Genomic DNA, 18,583 nt, shown 5'->3' with positions numbered 1-18,583 from the left:
CCGCAAGGGGACGCGGATACCTGTGAAGCCCGCGAGGGGACGCGTATAGCTGTGAAGGTATCCGCGGTGGCTCGCTGCGCTCGCCACCCTATTCTATTCTCAACTCCACGCCGACGTGGATAGTGGGGGTATGAAAAGGTCGTAGGACGCGTACCGCTGCGCTCGCCACGCTTCGGGTTGACGTTGATAGTGGGGGTGGTGCACTATGAAAAATGGCATTTGGGGGCATTTCACAAGTTTAATACACATTTCAATGCATTCTGATGCATTTCAATGCAAAATCGGATGCCATCGCATCGCATCGGATGCCATCGTATGGCATCCGATGCAATCGCATACGATTTTTGAGCTAAAATGCTCAAAAATCGGTAAAACATCGTATCGCATCGTATGCCACTACATATGGCATACGATGCCATTCGATGGCATACGATTTTTGAGCAAAAATGGTCAAAAATCGGTAAAACATCGAATCGCATCGTATGCCATCGTATGCCACATGCGATGCGATGCGATGCGATGCGATTTTTAGCATACGATCTGCATACGATGCAGGTCGTGGGAGCCGTGATACTCCACAAGTACCCTAAATAAAAATGTAATTTTAAATAAAAGACATTCCAGCATGTAGTTACCTACAATAACTAAGCTAAGCATTATTTTCCTTTTGAATTATTTTTTTATTTAACATTATATTATATTTATTATTTATTTATTTTTGTACAGTCTCTTATATAGTGCTGCATATTCCGTTGCGCTTTACAAGAAAAAACTGTGATAAAGCAAACTGAGTAGTAACAAACTGACATAGAGGTAGGAGGGCCCTGCTCGCAAGCTTACAATTTATAGGGATACAGGAGGGATACATAAGGATAGGTTGGGATCATTTGGTCTATTGCATTATGGTAGAAAGTCATTAGGTCAAATCCATTAGGTCGACATGCTAAAAGGTCGACATGACTCTAGGTCGACATGGGAAAAGGTCGACATGATTCTAGGTCGAAAGGTCATTAGTTCGACAGGTCATTAGTTCGACATTGTCTATGTCGACATTCACAAGGTCGACATGGGGTTTTTCACTGTTTTTTTACCTGAATGTCAACACAGTCGACATGGACACAGTTTAAAGTGCACTGCATCCCCTCGCATCGCTCGCTGCGCTCGCAATGCGTCGGGCACGGCGCCTCGCTACGCTCGGCACACTATTTTATTCTCCCACCACGCCCTAGTGGATGGTAGGGCATGAAATACCGCCTGTCGGCACATGTTGGCTCAAAAAACAGTGAAAAACTCCATGTCGACCTTGTGAATGTCGACATAGACAATGTCGAACTAATGACCTGTCGAACTAATGACCTTTCGACCTAGAATCATGTCGACCTTTTCCCATGTCGACCTAGAGTCATGTCGACCTTTTAGCATGTCGACCTAATGGATTCGACCTAATGACTTTCTACCATAATGCAGTAGACCAAATGACCGCATCCCATAAGGATAGGATTCCATAGCATGGCAGTCCCACCAGGTTACTAGACAGTCCTGATGGGATGCAATTAGATATGAATGCTACTGGAGGTTGTGTTGGGGTCCGGAATATGATAAGCTGCCTGAAGAGGTGAGTGCGCAGGGAATGCTAGAAAGTTTGGAGGCTAGAGGAGAGTCTTACACTGCTTTCACATTGCAAAAACCTGCTTTCAACCCGATTTTCTAAACGTGTCTTAAAACTGGTCAAAAGCCAGTTAAACCCCTTTCATATTGCATGATGTAAAGGTATATTGCAGTTCAAATACCGTTTTGTACAGTACCTTTCAGATTCAACCCGTTTCACCCATAGAAAGCCATACAATGTCATTTTAATTTTTTTTTCCTGCTTGTGGGCGGGGATCAAGTGTGGTTATCATTTGTAGCAAATACCGTTTCTGAGCTGTTCAGACTGCAGGGAAAACGGCTCAGAAACGTGTAGGATCCTTCTTTTAACACGTGTCAAAATACCGGTTTTCTGTAACCGGTAAATTGACAATGTAGCTTTCACATTGCAGCTGGAACCGTTTTAAAGCACTAAAAAAACGGCAATATACCGTGTTACAGCTGCAATGTGAAAGGGGTTTCATTGTGCTTGAGGAAAACAAATTCCTTACTGAATTAAGAGGATTCTTCACCGTTAGAGCAGTAACATTCTGGAACTCATTGCTGGTGGGGTGGTTACAGCAACTACTGTTACTGAATTTACATCAAAACTGGATGCAATTTTGACCACTAAAGGAATCCTATAGATATGACTTACTCACGTCAGCAGTTACAAGTTAGATAGGTTGAACTCGATAAACTAACGTCTTTTTTCAGCCTTAATTATTATGTTACTGTCACAATATGCAAGTATTCAGTGTTACCTGCTTGTAAAATCCTGCTGGCTCTGTCTATTGCTGCTGACAGCTCTGTGTGGTTGAACTCTGCATGCTGATTTCAGCTTCTGATCCCCTCCATGCTGCAGGAAAGTCTGTGTGATCTGAGCTCTGCTGATTAGTTGCAACACCTGGTAACTCTCTCCTGCAGGAGAGTTCAGTGTGAACTGACCATGCTCAGCCTTCATTGATTAGGGCACCTGTGAGTAATTAGCTCCCTGTGCTTCCTATAAAGGGCAGCCTCTGGGAGACAGACGCTGCCAGAGTATAGGTTCACACCAGCTCCAGCGTTCCAGTGCCTTGTACTATTCCAGACTTCTGATTATTGCATCTGACCTCGGCTTGTTCCTGACCACTCTCTTGCCTGATCCTCCGGTACCGTGTCCAGTGATTCCTGTGTATGACCTTGGCTTGTTCTGTGACCATCCTCCTGCCTGCTCCCTGTGTACCGCACAGGGTTGCCTACCCTCCCGGAATGGCCGGGAGGGTCCCGGAAATCGGGTCCCCCTCCCGGTCCCCCGGAAAGGGTGGCAATCCTCCCGCATATCCCCCCCCCAGCTCCTGCGATGTGTTTCTCGGCGGGGGGGTCCGCAGGTAAAATGCGGCGATCGCGGCATTTTAGCCCCGCCCCCCGCAGTGCAATGACTGAAATACCGGCATTGCACGGCGGGGGGCGGGGCTAAAATGCTGTGACGCTGTAGACATGCCCCCAACAGGGCATCATCTGTGTGGCCACGCCCCCGGACCGCCTCTTTTTCCAGTCCTGGAAATGGCCCCGCCCCCCTGCCTGACAGAGCTGGCTGCCCTCTCCCGGAGGGGGCAGCTCAAAAGTCGGCAACTATGGTACCGCATCCTGTGCCTACCTGTGTATGACCCGGCCTGACTCTGACTAATCATTGCTGCATCCATTGGTATCGTTTCTGTCCACCTGTTACTGACCCGGCTTGACGACCACGCTCCATATTTCACAAGCTACCACCACTCATACGGGGAACCTGACCAGGGGGCCGCGACCGACGTGTCGGGTGCCGCAGAAGCCCATATCCCGCTTGGAGGGGTCACTGCCAGAAAACCCCCGGCACGGTTAGACTCCGCGCCCCTGTGTCAGGTCTAGCCAATCCCCGAGTGGTAGTGCACCCCAAGTTTGTGACAGTTACTATGTTACTAAGTAGCTTGGAGAGGCATGGGAGCTGAGAGATGGGACGTAGTTAGAGAGACAGTTTGGATCAGGGGCGGATTGGGAATTAAAACCAGCCCGGGAAAAATCTTGAAGCAGCCCTAAGAGGGGGGGGGGGGGGGGGGGGAGTGTTGTTGCGCGCCGGAGGCGCGCCCGAATTTTTAGGGGGTGTGGCCTATCAATATGGGGGTGTGGCCTATTCCAACAAGGCCACGCCCAATTTTTGCCGCTGTGAGGGCATGGCTAGTGGCTCTCTTAGCTGCTGGCTATGTCCCCAGCCCCTCAGGCTGCAGAATAGGCGCATGCGTACAGCGTTTATTCTACAGCCTGTGGGGCTGGGGAGATAGAGATGGGGGGGGGGGTGACAGGGGGTCTCCCAACACAGTAGAGTGGCAGGGTGGAAGAGGATGCAGGGAGGGAGGGGGGGATGGAGGGTGCCGTAGAATGCTGGGAGGGGAGATGCAGAGTGGCTGAGAACGAAGGGAGTGAGGACTTACACAGGGTGGCACAGGACGCAGAGTGTGAGGGGGCATGGTGGCACAGGATGCAGGGTAGGAGGGGGGATGCAGAGTGGCAGGGGATGCAGGGAGGGGAGTCACAAAGTGGTGGAGGAGACAGTGATGCCCATTATAGATATGCCATACACCGTGATGCCCATTATACATATGCCACACATCCTGATGCCATTATACATATGCCGCACACCATGATGCCATTATACATATGCCGCACACCGTGATGCCCATTATACATATGCCACACACCGTGATGCCATTATACATATGCCTCACACCGTGATGCCCATTATACATATGCCACACACCGTGATGCCCATTATACATATGCCACACACCGTGATGCCCATTACACATATGCCTCACACCGTGATGCCCATTATACATATGCCGCACACCCTGATGCCATTATACATATGCTGCACACCGTGATGCCCATTATACTTGTGCCACACACCGTGATGCCCATTATACATATGCCACACACCGTGATACTCCATTATACATATGCCGCACACCGTGATGCTCCATTATACATATGCCACACACCGTGATGCCATTATACATATGTCACACACCGTGATGCCCATTATACATATGCCGCACACCGTGATGCCCATTATACATATGCCGCACACCGTGATGCTCCATTATACATATGCCCCACACCGTGATGTCCATTATACATATGCCCCACACCGTGATGCCCATTATACATATGCCCCACACAGAGATGTCCATTATACATATGCCCCACACCGTGATGTCCATTATACATATGCCCCACACCGTGATGTCCATTATACATATGCCCCACACCGTGATGTCCATTATACATATGCCCCACACCGTGATGTCCATTATACATATGCCCCACACCGTGATGTCCATTATACATATGCCCCACACCGTGATGTCCATTATACATATGCCCCACACCGTGATGTCCATTATACATATGCCCCACACCGTGATGTATATTATACATATGCCCCACACCGTGATGTCCATTATACATATGCCCCACACCGTGATGTCCATTATACATATGCCCCACACCGTGATGTCCATTATACATATGCCCCACACCGTGATGTCCATTATACATATGCCCCACACCGTGATGTCCATTATACATATGCCCCACACCGTGATGTCCATTATACATATGCCCCACACCGTGATGTCCATTATACATATGCCCCACACCGTGATGTCCATTATACATATGCCTCACAGTATGAACCTCTCTCACACTTTAGTTACCTTAAAATCAAGCTGGCTGGCACTTCATCTACTTCTTCCTTTCATTAGATGTGTGCTCCCGTGTAGCTCCGCCCCCTTCCACTCGTGTAGCCCCGCCCCTCAACTCCGTGTTGCTCCGCCCCCTTTCCAGTCCCTGCTGTCATGACTGATGACACATGAAAGTGGGTTGGAAGCCAGGGAGAGAGCTCTGTGCTGCCGGCGCTGCTGCCTCTAAAGTAGTGTGACAGTGTACTGGCAGCCGGCAGCTACAGAGTCTGAGGACAGAAGCGGCCGGGGATGTACAGCAGGGAGAGAGCCTCCCTGCGCAACCATCCTCACAGTGAGTGCTTGCCACACACAGAACCGCGGGAGCAGCTGCGTGCGGTCGCACATGCGCACCAGCACTCCCGCGGCCATTTTTATTTCTGTAATAGCCGAGGCTGCCCGCAGCCATATTTGTTTGGGGCACAGCAGGGGCTGGCTGGCAACTTTTAGCCTAGGGGGCAAGTCCAGAGCACTGGCCCATAATCAGCCAAGTCACCGTCGGAAGGAATGCTTTTGCGCGCCGTAGGCGCGCCGAAAAATTAGGGGCGTGGCCTATCATAAGGGGCGTTGCCTGTACCATGATTGTATTGTGTACCTGCAGATTGCACATTTTAGCGAACCTTGTAATACCCATTACACATAAAGCCACATGCCGTAATGCCAATTACACATTATGCTGAACACCATGATGCCAGTAACACATTACGCCCAAACACTGCGATGCTAATTACTCAATACACCGCACACTGTGATGCTAATTACACATTATGCTGCACACCTTGATGCCCATTACACCCCATACTGTGATGGCAATTACCCAATGCTCCCCACACCGTAATGTCCATTACGCCCCATACCATGATGCCCATTACACCGCACAATGTGATGTCCACAGTGCCAGATATGCCCCCACAGTGCAAGATATTCCGCCACAGTACCAAATACACATATGCCCCCACAGTGCCAGACACAAATGCCGCCACAGTGCCAGATATTCTGCCACAGTGCCAAATACGCATATTCCTCCACAGTGCCAGATATGCCCCCAGAGTGCCAGAGACACATATGCCCCCACAGTGCCAGAGACACATATGCCCCCACAGTGCCAGAGACACATATGCCCCCACAGTGCCAGAGACACATATTCCCCCACAGTGCCAAAGACACATATGCCCCCAACAGTGCCAGAGACACATATGCCCCCACAGTGCCAGAGACACATATGCCCCCTCAGTGCCAGAGACACATATGCCCCCTCAGTGCCAGAGACACATATTCCCCCACAGTGCCAGATATGCCCCCACAGTGCCAGAGACACATATGCCCCCACAGTGCCAAATACACATATGCCCCCACAGTGCCAGACACATATGCCCCCACAGTGCCAGATACACATATGCCCCCACAGTGCCAGATACACATATGCCCCCACAGTGCCAGATACACATATGCCCCCACAGTGCCAGATATGCCCCCACAGTGCCAAATACACATATGCCCCACAGTGCCAGATACACATATGCCCCCACAGTGCCAAATACACATATGCCCCCACAGTGCCAGATACACATATGCCCCCACAGTGCCAAATACACATATGCCCCACTGTGCCAGATACACATATGCCCCCACAGTGCCAAATACATATATGCCCCCACAGTGCCAGATATGCCCCCCACAGTGCCAGATACACATATGCCCCCACACAGTGCCAGATATGCCCCCACACAGTGCCAGATATGCCCCCACACAGTGCCAGATATGCCCCCACACAGTGCCAGATATGCCCCCACACAGTGCCAGATATGCCCCCCACAGTGACAGAAACACATATGCTGGGGTGAGGGAGGGGGGGGGGGAGAGCGCTTACCCACTCGCTAGCTGCGGGCCGTGCTGCGGCTGGATCAGCTTCTCCAGCCCTCCTGCGCTGGCCGCGGCTTCCAGAACACGGCCGCGGCTACAGGAAAATGGCCGCCGGCCTCCTGCACTGAGAACATGTCCTCAGTGCAGGGGGCCGGCGGCCATTTTCCTGTAGCCGCGGCCGTGTTCTGTAAGCCGCGGCCAGTGCAGGAGGGCTGGAGAAGCTGATCCAGCCGCAGCACGGCCCGCAGCCAGTGGGTGGGTAAGCGGCCCGGGGGGCATATGGCACTCTGCCCCCCGGCCCAGCCCGCCCCTGGGGCACAGTGCTGCGGCCACGGCCGCCCGTTAACCGCAGAGATGGCGGTCTGCGGCCCCGCCAATGGGGTGAGCGGCCTTTTAGTGACTATTAGAGGCCGGCCCACCGGGAAATGGCCCGGTTTCCCGGTGGTCCAATCCGCCCCTGGTTTGGATCATAATTTAGTTTTTTCAGAATGGGGGTAATAAGTAATAACATGCTTGAACAGAGAAGGAAAGATACCAGTATAGAGAGAGAGAGATAGGCTACATTTTCTGAATTCCAATTCCACTCCTAGGTGAAGATAATATAATTACTAATGCATTTCCCTGCCTGCATTCAGCGTCAGCATCTTCCTCAGGGAGCAATATGGGAATGTAGACTCATATTTGTTTCTGAGGGAGCCGCTGATGCTGAATGCAGGTGGGGAAACGCATTAGAAACGAAACGTGTTAGAAGGATATTATCTTCGTCTAGGAGTGGAATTGGATTTCAGACACCAGACCAGCTTTTCGAACATCATCTGCATTGGGACCCGTGGGCTTCAGAGATAGCTGCTTTATCGGTAAGAGGCACCAGCATCTGGGAGAACGTGGATAGGTAAAATCTTCCTAAAAGGTCTGTGTGATTTTAAGCAGGTACTGTACCTGCAATTATCTTACTTCTGACTTTGTTGTTTTAAAACTTCTACCTTACTAACATCATCTGGTTGTGGAGTGAATATCATGATTTGAACTGCAGCACAACTAACTAAAAACAGCTAAGAGCTGCTACAGACAGGGCCGGTGTAACCTTTTTGAGCGCCCCAGGTGCCTGTCCCGTCCCCTGCCCCCCTCCTCTCTGACCCGGTCCCGGAGGGGGGGGGATGCGCCCGCCGTGTACCTTCTCCATGGCAGGGGGGGAGGGGGGGTACTCTCTAGCTTCTCCCCACAATCACCCCCTCCTCCCCGCAGCGCGTCCAGACCGGGTCACAGGCATTTGCAGTGATCCCCGGGGGGACGCGGGTGCGGCACTCTCCAGTCTTCTCCCTACACTCCCCCCTCCTGCCCGCAGCACGTCCAGACCAGAGCGACCGGAGAAGCTGCTTCCCCTGTGCAGCTTCTTCTGCCTCTGATCCGGTCTGGACAGGCAGGGGGGGGGGGGGGGGGGGGCGAACGGGGGACAGGGGAACACTCACCGGCCTCCTTGGACCTTGGGTGTGATGCAGCGGCCGCCGCTTCGTACGGTACTACAAAGTACCGCCCTCCAGAGGCCGGCGCCCTAGGCAAATGCCTAGAGCTGCCTAGTGGTGGCGACGGCCCTGGCTGCAGAGCAAACTAAACCATCTTACTTGCATGCTATACTAAGCACAATTTATCACAACTAACAACTAACAAGATGGTAACTAATGGGTCAGTTTTTTAAAACCAATTTTGTAATAATTATTTTTTATGTTTTTTTTGTTTTAATATATGAATTTTTGGTTTTATATGTAAGTACTGTATGATATCGGTATAATAAATTATTAGAATTAATGATATTGGGCAGTATGGATGGTGTAATGGTTAGCATTACTGCCTCACAGCACTGAGGTCATGGGTTCTATCCCCACCATGTGTTATATATACACAGGGCAGTACGGACGGTGTAATGGTTGGCATTACTGCCTCACAGCACTAAGGTCATGGGTTCTATCCCCACCATGTGTTATATATACCGGGCAGTACGGATGGTGTAATGGTTACATTACTGCCTCACAGCACTGAGGTCATGGGTTCTATCCCCACCATGTGTTATATATACACAGGGCAGTACGGACGGTGTAATGGTTGGCATTACTGCCTCACAGCACTAAGGTCATGGGTTCTATCCCCACCATGTGTTATATATACACAGGGCAGTACGGACGGTGTAATGGTTAGCCTCACAGCACTGAGGTCATGGGTTCTATACCCACCATTTGTTATATATACGGGGCAGTACGGATGGTGTAATGGATGGTGTAATGGTTACATTACTGCCTCACAGCGCTGAGGTTATGGGTTCTATCCCTACCATGTGTTATATATATGGGGCAGCACGGATGGTGTAATGGTTAGCATTACTGCCTCTTAGCACTGAGGTCATAGGTTCTATCCCCACCATGTGTTATATATACGGGGCAGTACGGATGGTGTAATGGATGGTGTAATGGTTACATTACTGCCTCACAGCGCTGAGGTCAAGGGTTCTATCCCTACCATGTGTTATATATACGGGGCAGCACAGATGGTGTAATGGTTAGCATTACTGCCTCACAGCACTGAGGTCATGGGTTCTATCCTCACCATGTGTTATATATACGGGGCAGTACGGATGGTGTAATGGTTAGCATTACTGCCTCACAGCGCTGAGGTCATGGGTTCTATCCCCACCATGTGTTATATATACAGGGCAGTACGGACGGTGTAATGGTTACATTACTGCCTCACAGCGCTGAGGTCATGGGTTCGATCCCCACCATGTGTTATATATACGGGGCAGTACGGATGGTGTAATGGTTACATTACTGCCTCACTGCACTGAGGTCATGGGTTCTATCCCCACCATGTGTTATATATACGGGGCATTACAGATGGTGTAATGGTTATATTACTGCCTCACAGCACTGAGGTCATGGGTTCTATTCCCACCATGTGTTATATATAGGGGGCATTACGGATGGTGTAATGGTTAGCATTACTGCCTCACAGCACTGAGGTCATGGGTTCTATCCCCACCATGTGTTATATATACGGGGCCGCACGGATGGTGTAATGGTTAGCATTACTGCCTCACAGTGCTGAGGTCATGGGTTCTATCCCCACCATGTGTTATATATACGGGGCAGTACGGATGGTGTAATGGTTAGCATTACTGCCTCATAGCACTGAGGTCATGGGTTCAATCCCCACCATGTGTTATATATACGGGGCCGCACGGATGGTGTAATGGTTAGCATTACTGCCTCACAGCACTGAGGTCATGGGTTCTATCCCCACCATGTGTTATATATACGGGGCAGTACGGACGGTGTAATGGTTAGCATTACTGCCTCATAGCACTGAGGTCATGGGTTCTATTCCCACCATGTGTTATATATACGGGGCAGTACGGATGGTGTAATGGTTAGCAATACTGCCTCACTGCACTGAGGTCATGGGTTCTATTCCCCCCATGTGTTATATATACGGGGCCGCACGGATGGTGTAATGGTTAGCATTACTGCCTCATAGCACTGAGGTCATGGGTTCTATCCCCACCATGTGTTATATATATACGGGGCCGCACGGATGGTGTAATGGTTAGCATTACTGCCTCATAGCACTGAGGTCATTGGTTTGATTCCCACCATGGTGCTAACTGTGTGGAGTTTTTATTTTTTCCCCGTACACATTCCAAAATATACTGGTAGGTTAATTGGCTCATAACAAAAATTAACTCTAGAATGTCTGTGTGTACATGTGGTAATTTAAATAAATAATTGTTATATTAAATAGTTAACCCAGATCCCCGGTGCAGCTTAATTTATTGTTTGTATATTTTTGTTTCTTTGGGGACCGAGTATCCCAAAATTTTGCAGCCGCAGAGGACTAGAGTATGAATAATATTATTGAGCACAGGGATAAGTGCCAAAATATTATTTTTTACAACTTCATCAAGGGCAGTTTGTAGAGTCTGGTTCAGGTGGGTTACAGCTGTCTCAGGACAGGCAAGTGTAGAAATGGATGAGAGCAGTTGTTGCAGAGAGGTAGAAGTTGTACTAATAGCATTAGTATTTCTGCGGGTTAGAGGAGGCTTGCATTATTTAGGTATTATAGAGTTTGGAGAAATGGAGGAGGTCGAGAGGATGATAAGGTTGTGATCCGAGAGAGGGAATTGGGTGTTAGTGATGTCAGAAACAGAGCATAGCCTGGTGAGTACAAGATTAAGGCAGTGTCCCTCCTTGTGAGTAGAGGAGTCAGACCATTGGGTAAGGCCAAGAGAGGCAGTTGGAGAGAGGAGGTTAGAAGCATGAAGAGAAAGTGGGCTGTCAATAGCGATATTGCAATCACTCATGATGAAGTGTGGGAGCCAGACAGAGAAATCTTCCAGGAATTTTTGTTTGGGAAGCCCAGGTGGGCGATAGATAGCTCCAATACACAAAGAGAAAGGGGTGAAAACTGAACTTCAAATGATGTGAATGTGAGTGATGGAACCAGTGGTAGGACTGTATATGTGCATTATTGGGGTTGGGGTGCTTTGCTGAAATTTTCTGGCAGGAGGGGTGACGAGTAGGTTGGGGGGCTCTGCCGAATTTTTCCGGCAGGGGGCCGCATATCTTGTAGTTACGCCACTGCCGGAAATATTGGAAAACTGAAAAAACAAACGTGAACTAAGTCAGGTTCATGACAGACAGTAATATTCCAACACCCCATTCTTTACAGATACTTGGAGGTAAAGTACAAATACCTAGCAGTGATTTTGTAAAGGCAGGTAAAAGTTCCGGAAGCGAGAGATAAAGTTCAAATACCTGTTGATGATAGGAGGAGGCACAATTGATATAAGTTGAAGATATAACTTTAATATATAATAACATCGGTATAACATCGATTATGCTATCCTTTGAAAAGATGTCCCTACAATAAATGGACTACTCAACAATATGCAAGAAGCTTGGTGAGAAGAGATCAACTGTTGGCACAATTATTAAAAAATTGAAGAAATACAAGACCACTGACAATCTTCCTCGACCTGGGGCTCTATGCAAGATCTCACCTCGTGGGGTATCAATGATCTTAAGAAAAGTGAGGAATCAGCCCAGAACTTTATGGGGGGACCTGGTCAATGGCCTCAAGAGAGCTGGGACCACAGTCACAAAGGTTACCATTAGTAACACTACGTCATCAAGGATTCAAATCCTGCAGTGCCCAAAAGGTCCCCCTGCTTAAGCCAGCACATCGATAATCTGGGTGGACAATCGTGCTCAAATTGTTGTGGGTGTGTGCCTATTGTACTGAAGGAGCTGCTCCGTATTGGGGTTGTCCAAACCCCGAAGGATTAGCACAGAAAATTACAGGAATACTAAGCGCTCAACTTGTGTTGTAGTGCGAGTGGTCCTGATGGTGGGGAAACAAAGAAAGAGGAGAAAATACAGATGTGATGCAAATAAATGCTCTCTATTTGTACCTTTGTGTGGTGCAAGTCCTGGGTTTAACACAGGAATAGGCCAGCAAGGTATCACTCTAACGGACCCCTCTAAAAGGGGCTTTAGGGTGTTTTATTAGAGGGTTGGGATCATTTGATCTACAGCATGATGGTCCACAGTCATTAGGTCGACACTATTAGGTCGACATGGGAAAAGGTCGACATGGGTCTAGGTTAACATGGTTCTAGGTCAACATGGTTCTAGATTGAAAGGTCATTAGTTCAACAGGTCATTAGTTCGACAGGTCATTAGTTCGACAATGTCTAGGTCGACAGTGAAAAGGTCGACATTGGGGTTTTCACAGTTTTTTTTACTTGAATGTCAACACAGTCGACATGGACACAGTTTAAAGTGCACCGCATCTGCTCGCAATGCGCCAGGCACGGTGCCTCGCACTGCTCGGCACACTATTTTATTTTCCCCCCAACGCCCTAGTGGATGGTAGGGCATGAAATACAGCCTGTTGGCACATGTCGGCTTAAAAAACAGTGACTGTCGACCTAGACACTGTCGAACTAATGACCTGTCGAACTAATGACCTGTAGACCTAGAACCATGTCGACCTTTTCCTATGTTGACCTAGACCCATGTCGACCATTTCCCATGTCAACCTATTGGTGTTGACCTAATGACTGTCTACCATAAGGCAGTAGACCAAATGACCGCATCCCATATATGTCTAGTGACTGTGGGTCTCCGAAACACAGCCATCTGCTGGCAGAAAGTGAAACTACATCTCTTTCTCGAACATAGAAGGTAGCAGACTACAGATGTAGCGCCGCTCATCCTTTCTACCTATGGCGATTGTACCACCAGCCCGCCATGGCGGACCACGGCGCGCGGCATCGCAATACATTTTAAAAGCTTGGCGATTGGCAGTGGCGTCTCCGGATGAGTGCAATACTAGAATATATTCTATAAAGAAAACCGTTATATGAGGAATACACCCCCATTTGGTGTGAGTAGGGTACGCAACCCTTCTATATAATCAATCACATCTATATTTTGGTGGTGGATATATACCCGTATAAACTTTGTATACATACTACACTATATCCAATCTTTTTCATATACTCCCTATTATGGAGAAATAAAGAAGAGAAAAGACCAATCGGATAAGAATTAAAGACCACTACTAGAATATCTTTAAATAAACATTAGGTTGTGAGCGCAGTGTGCGACAGGGAAACCCCTTATATTGTTCTGAATGTTCTGTCGATAGTGCACACACTAATAATTAAAATTACATTGAATTGCGTACAGTATCATTACACTACTTTATATGTCTCATTGGTTTTGTCAAAAGATGCTGGGATTTCAACACATGTACAGTAGATTAGAACTACAGTATTGTAGTTTTAACACACATAAAAAATTCGGGCTTCCCAATAAGGCTTTCCGTGCATCTAAATTTGCATGGACCCGAGTCGCGGCTGCATCTGAGACGGTCCCTTTGTGGATTAGCGCTGCTGGAGATACTGTAATGTACTATGTTCAGGTCAAGTCGACCCCCTCCTCCCCTGGAGGAGGGGAGGCAGCGGTTGACTTCAGCTGCATACACATTACTCCCTGGAAGAGACAGTAATAAGGCAGTGGTACGTAGTAACTACTAGAGCTACGGTACTGTACAGTACCAACAGTTCAAAATATTCAGCATCGGCTATGTGAACGTGAAGGTTAATATTTGTATAGGCTCATTACACTACACAGCCCATTTTCTCGCAGCGATGTTCACGAGCATCTCATTTCGCACGAGCAGCCCTTTACGCACGAGTGTCTCATTGAGCTTTTCATACAGTAAGCGCACTCCGTACGGCGAATGGCGGGCACATTACAGTATATCACTTTGATGCTAGCTGGATGGAGCATTAGCCACCCAGTGGTGGCGGATTGTATTGCATGGCATGCGCCCATGTTCCTTGGCGGACGGGAGCGCAAGAAGTAAATTGGAATGCCAGAACCTCCACCACAGAGAGCTGGCAGCAATGATGAGAGGCGCTACGTCTCTGTAGCTTTCAATTCTTTTGATTCGAGCTAGTAACTTTATATGATGCATGTCCCTGTGACAGGGAAGGTGGCCCTTCACAGCTCTGGGCCCCATAGCAGCTGCACCCCCTGCACCTATGGCAGCTACACCCTGTATATAACACATGTAACTGTGACAGGGAAGGTGGCCCCTCTCAGCTCTGGGCCCATAGCAGCTGCACTCCCTGCACCTATGGTAGCTACACCCTGTATATAACACATGTAACTGTGACAGGGAAGGTGGCCCCTCTCTGCTCTGGCCCCATAGCAGCTGCACCCCCTGCACCTATGGTAGCTACACCCCTGTATATAACACATGTCACTGTGACAGGGAAGGTGGCCCCTCTCAGCTCTGGGCCCCATAGCAGCTGCAACCCCTGCACCTATGGTAGTTACACCCTGTATATAACACATGCAACTGTGACAGGGAAGGTGGCCTCTATCAGCTCTGGCCCCATAGCAGCTGCACTCCCTGCACCTATGGTAGCTACACCCTGTATATAACACATGTACCTGTGACAGGGAAGGTGGCCACTCTCAGCTCTGGGCCCCATAGCAGCTGCACTCCCTGCACCCATGATAGCTACACCCCTGTATATAACACATGTAACTATGACAGGGAAGGTGTCCCCTCTCAGCTCTGGGCCCCATAGCAGCTGCATTTACTGCACCTATGGTAGCTACACCCCTGTATATAACACATGTAACTGTGACAGGGAAGGTGGCCCCTCTCAGCTCTGGGCCCCATAGGAGCTGCACTCCCTGCACCTATGGTAGCTACACCCCTGTATATAACACATGTAACTGTGACAGGGAAGGTGGCCCCTCTCAGCTCTGGCCCCATAGCAGCTGCACTCCCTGCACCTATGGTAGTTACACCCTGTATATAACACATGTAACTGTGACAGGGAAGGTTGCCCCTCTCAGCTCTGGGCCCATAGCAGCTGCACTCCCTGCACCTATGGTAGCTACACCCTGTATATAACACATGTAACTGTGACAGGGAAGGTGGCCCCTCTCAGCTCTGGGCCCCATAGGAGCTGCATTTCCTGCACCTATGGTAGCTACACCCTGTATATAACACATGTAACTGTGACAGGGAAGGTGGCCACTCTCAGCTCTGGGCCCCATAGCAGCTGCACTCCCTGCACCTATGGTAGTTACACCCCTGTATATAACACATGTAACTGTGACAGGGAAGGTGGCCCCTCTCAGCTCTGGGCCCCATAGCAGCTGCACTCCCTGCACCAATGGTAGTTACACCCTGTATATAACACATGTAACTGTGACAGGTAAGGTGGCCCCTCTCAGCTCTGGGCCCCATAGCAGCTGCACCCCCTGCACCTATGGCAGCTACACCCCTGTATATAACACATGTCACTGTGACAGGGAAGGTGGCCCCTCTCAGCTCTGGGCCCCATAGCAGCTGCAACCCCTGCACCTATGGTAGCTACACCCTGTATATAACACATGTCACTGTGACAGGGAAGGTGGCCCCTCTCAGCTCTGGTCCCCATAGCAGCTGCACTCCCTGCACCTATGGTAGTTACACCCCTGTATATAACACATGTAACTGTGACAGGGAAGGTGGCCCCTCCCAGCTCTAGGCCCCATAGCAGCTGCACCCCCTGCACCTATGGTAGCTATACCCCCTGTATATAACACATGTAACTGTGACAGGGAAGGTGGCCCCTCTCAGCTCTGGCCCCATAGTAGCTACACTCCCTGCACCTATGGTAGCTACACCCTGTATATAACACATGTAACTGTGACAAGGAAGGTGGCCCCTCTCAGCTCTGGGCCCATAACAGCTGCGCTCCCTGCACAAGTTATGCCCCCTTGGATAGAAATTATGCTGAGGGTGTTAGGGAAATTCCTGCAATAGTGAAGACAGGAGATGGCCAGAAAGTAAAAAGTAGTTAAGTAAAATATAAAAGGCAAATTCCCATGTGGGCTGTATATTAAATCTACATGGAAATATAATTCTATTGTGTTGCCCAAATTCTAAGCATTTTCTGAATACCAATTAGTACATTTTTTTATTATATTTCAGTATATCCAGCTGGTGTAATTTCTGATGTGACCCAGCCAGCCTGCGGGACTCCAGTGATTGGCAGTCGGATAGTCGGCGGTACAGCTGCTACGGATGGCGAGTGGCCCTGGCAGATCAGTCTGCGGTACCGGGGGTCCCATATCTGTGGGGGGTCCCTGATCTCCAACCAGTGGATACTGACGGCTACGCACTGCTTTGAATGGTAAGCTGCTTTCTGGCTGTGCACATAGTCAATCTTATTGATACCTAAATGCATTGTGAGAGACAACTAAATCAAATTAATATTTGGTGTTACCGCCCTTTGCCCCAGGAATAATGATCATTATTTTTAGATGTAGGTTGAAACACAGTCATTAACTGAAACAGAAACAGCTGTGTAGGAGGATTAAAATTGGATGAGGAACAGCCAAACTCCAGTACCAAGGCTCTGTTGTGCTGTTCAAGCTCTTTTAAAGAAGCACAAAGAAACGGGCAACATTGAGGACCATAGACGCAGTGGTCAGCCAAGAAAACTTAGTAAATCACATGAAAGACAAGTAATTTACACTTCCATTTGAAATAGGAAAATGTCCTTCAGTGCCATCAGCTTCATCTGTCCGTCCATCTATGAACCATCCCACATACTGCGAGTTACCCTCCTGAGCATCTGTATAAGGTATCCTTGGGAAGGGAGCTCCACCTGCATGTTGGGTGCAGCTAAGCCCATAGCTCCTTGCCAAGGTCTTCAGTGATTACTATTGGCTTGGAAGACTCTGTGCTTCTGCTCTGGGTCTCTGCCAACCCCTAGTATGGGCAAGGGTCTAATGCCCAACCATGAGTTGTGACATTTTCTTCCTGAAAGATTCCTAAGCCACAGATTCCATCTGATGTTTTCTGTGCATTTGGTCAGCAAGACTCAGTATTGTCAAGCTGCTATGGGCCTGATTCAGAGCTGACCACACGGATGTGAATTCACCAGCGATCAGTTTAGCCTCCACCCCGCTCCAATGAAATCCCACCTTGGAATGGATATGGCCGCTGAGCAAATGGATGTGTACAGCTGCACATACATTCACACCCGAGCGAAAATGTCCACATTCCATAAGAAGCTGCTCACCGTCAAATTATATTTACACCTGTGGCCGGAGACCCCGGCACACGTGTGTAATGGCGGCCACAGTACTGAAGGGGTTAGCCCTCCGTGCTGTGACACCATTTTGGACAAGGGCACTTGACATGTTTAAAATGTTTTAAACTGTATGAGCCGCGCTGATCTGGGACAGGTCCCTTGCTGCAGTGATGCTGTGAGTTGCTGGGCACAAGGCACAAAGTATATGTATTTATGAAATATAAGTTTAGCATTGAGATGGGACTGCACCATATATTTTGAATATTGTATTGAGGAATGCAGTCTAAACTTAAAATGCTCTTTTCTGGAGGAAGGGGCCCAGCAGTCTCTGTGATGAGGAAATGAGATGCTAAATTGTCCTTTTACTAACAGAATGTCTGATGAATGACCCCTGCACAGCAGGTAGTGGGCTGGGGGCTTTGTAGAGGGCGGCAACGAGCGCTGCTTATAAATGCTTCTTTTTGATTAGCTGCACTTCTACTTCAAAGGACGATGAACAAGGAGGCCAAGGCCACCCAAGATTTATCAGCCAGCATTGAGAACTCTGCATCCACATGCATACCTCACAACTTTCCGGCTATAGGAATAGGGACAAAGGGGCGTGGTTTATGCAAATGAGGGGTGCAGTTTATGCAAATGAGCCGCGTTCCCTGTTTTCGGCCGCGAATAGATG

At 48.9% G+C, this 18,583-nt stretch overlaps 2 protein-coding genes across 2 annotated transcripts in view; both read left to right on the top strand.

Annotated features, from left to right (window-relative positions):
* LOC146019767 (serine protease 33-like) overlaps nt 1–18,583 on the top strand; it is a 154,596-nt gene that overhangs the window by 17,126 nt on the left and 118,887 nt on the right. The gene's annotated exons all lie outside the window — the stretch shown is intronic.
* Nucleotides 14,637–18,583, top strand: part of LOC146021065 (serine protease 33-like) — a 50,839-nt gene continuing 46,892 nt past the window's right edge. The window contains exons 1-3 of the mRNA XM_083154866.1: nt 14,637–14,665; nt 14,890–14,924; nt 16,842–17,004. Of these exons, the coding sequence (XP_083010992.1) occupies nt 14,637–14,665; nt 14,890–14,924; nt 16,842–17,004 (227 nt within the window). The remainder of the gene's footprint in view (nt 14,666–14,889; nt 14,925–16,841; nt 17,005–18,583) is intronic.

Source organism: Crinia signifera, chromosome 7 (assembly GCF_055691185.1).
Source record: "Crinia signifera chromosome 7, ASM5569118v1, whole genome shotgun sequence".
NCBI lineage: Eukaryota > Metazoa > Chordata > Amphibia > Anura > Myobatrachidae > Crinia > Crinia signifera.
This window is presented reverse-complemented; position numbering and strand designations above follow the sequence as displayed.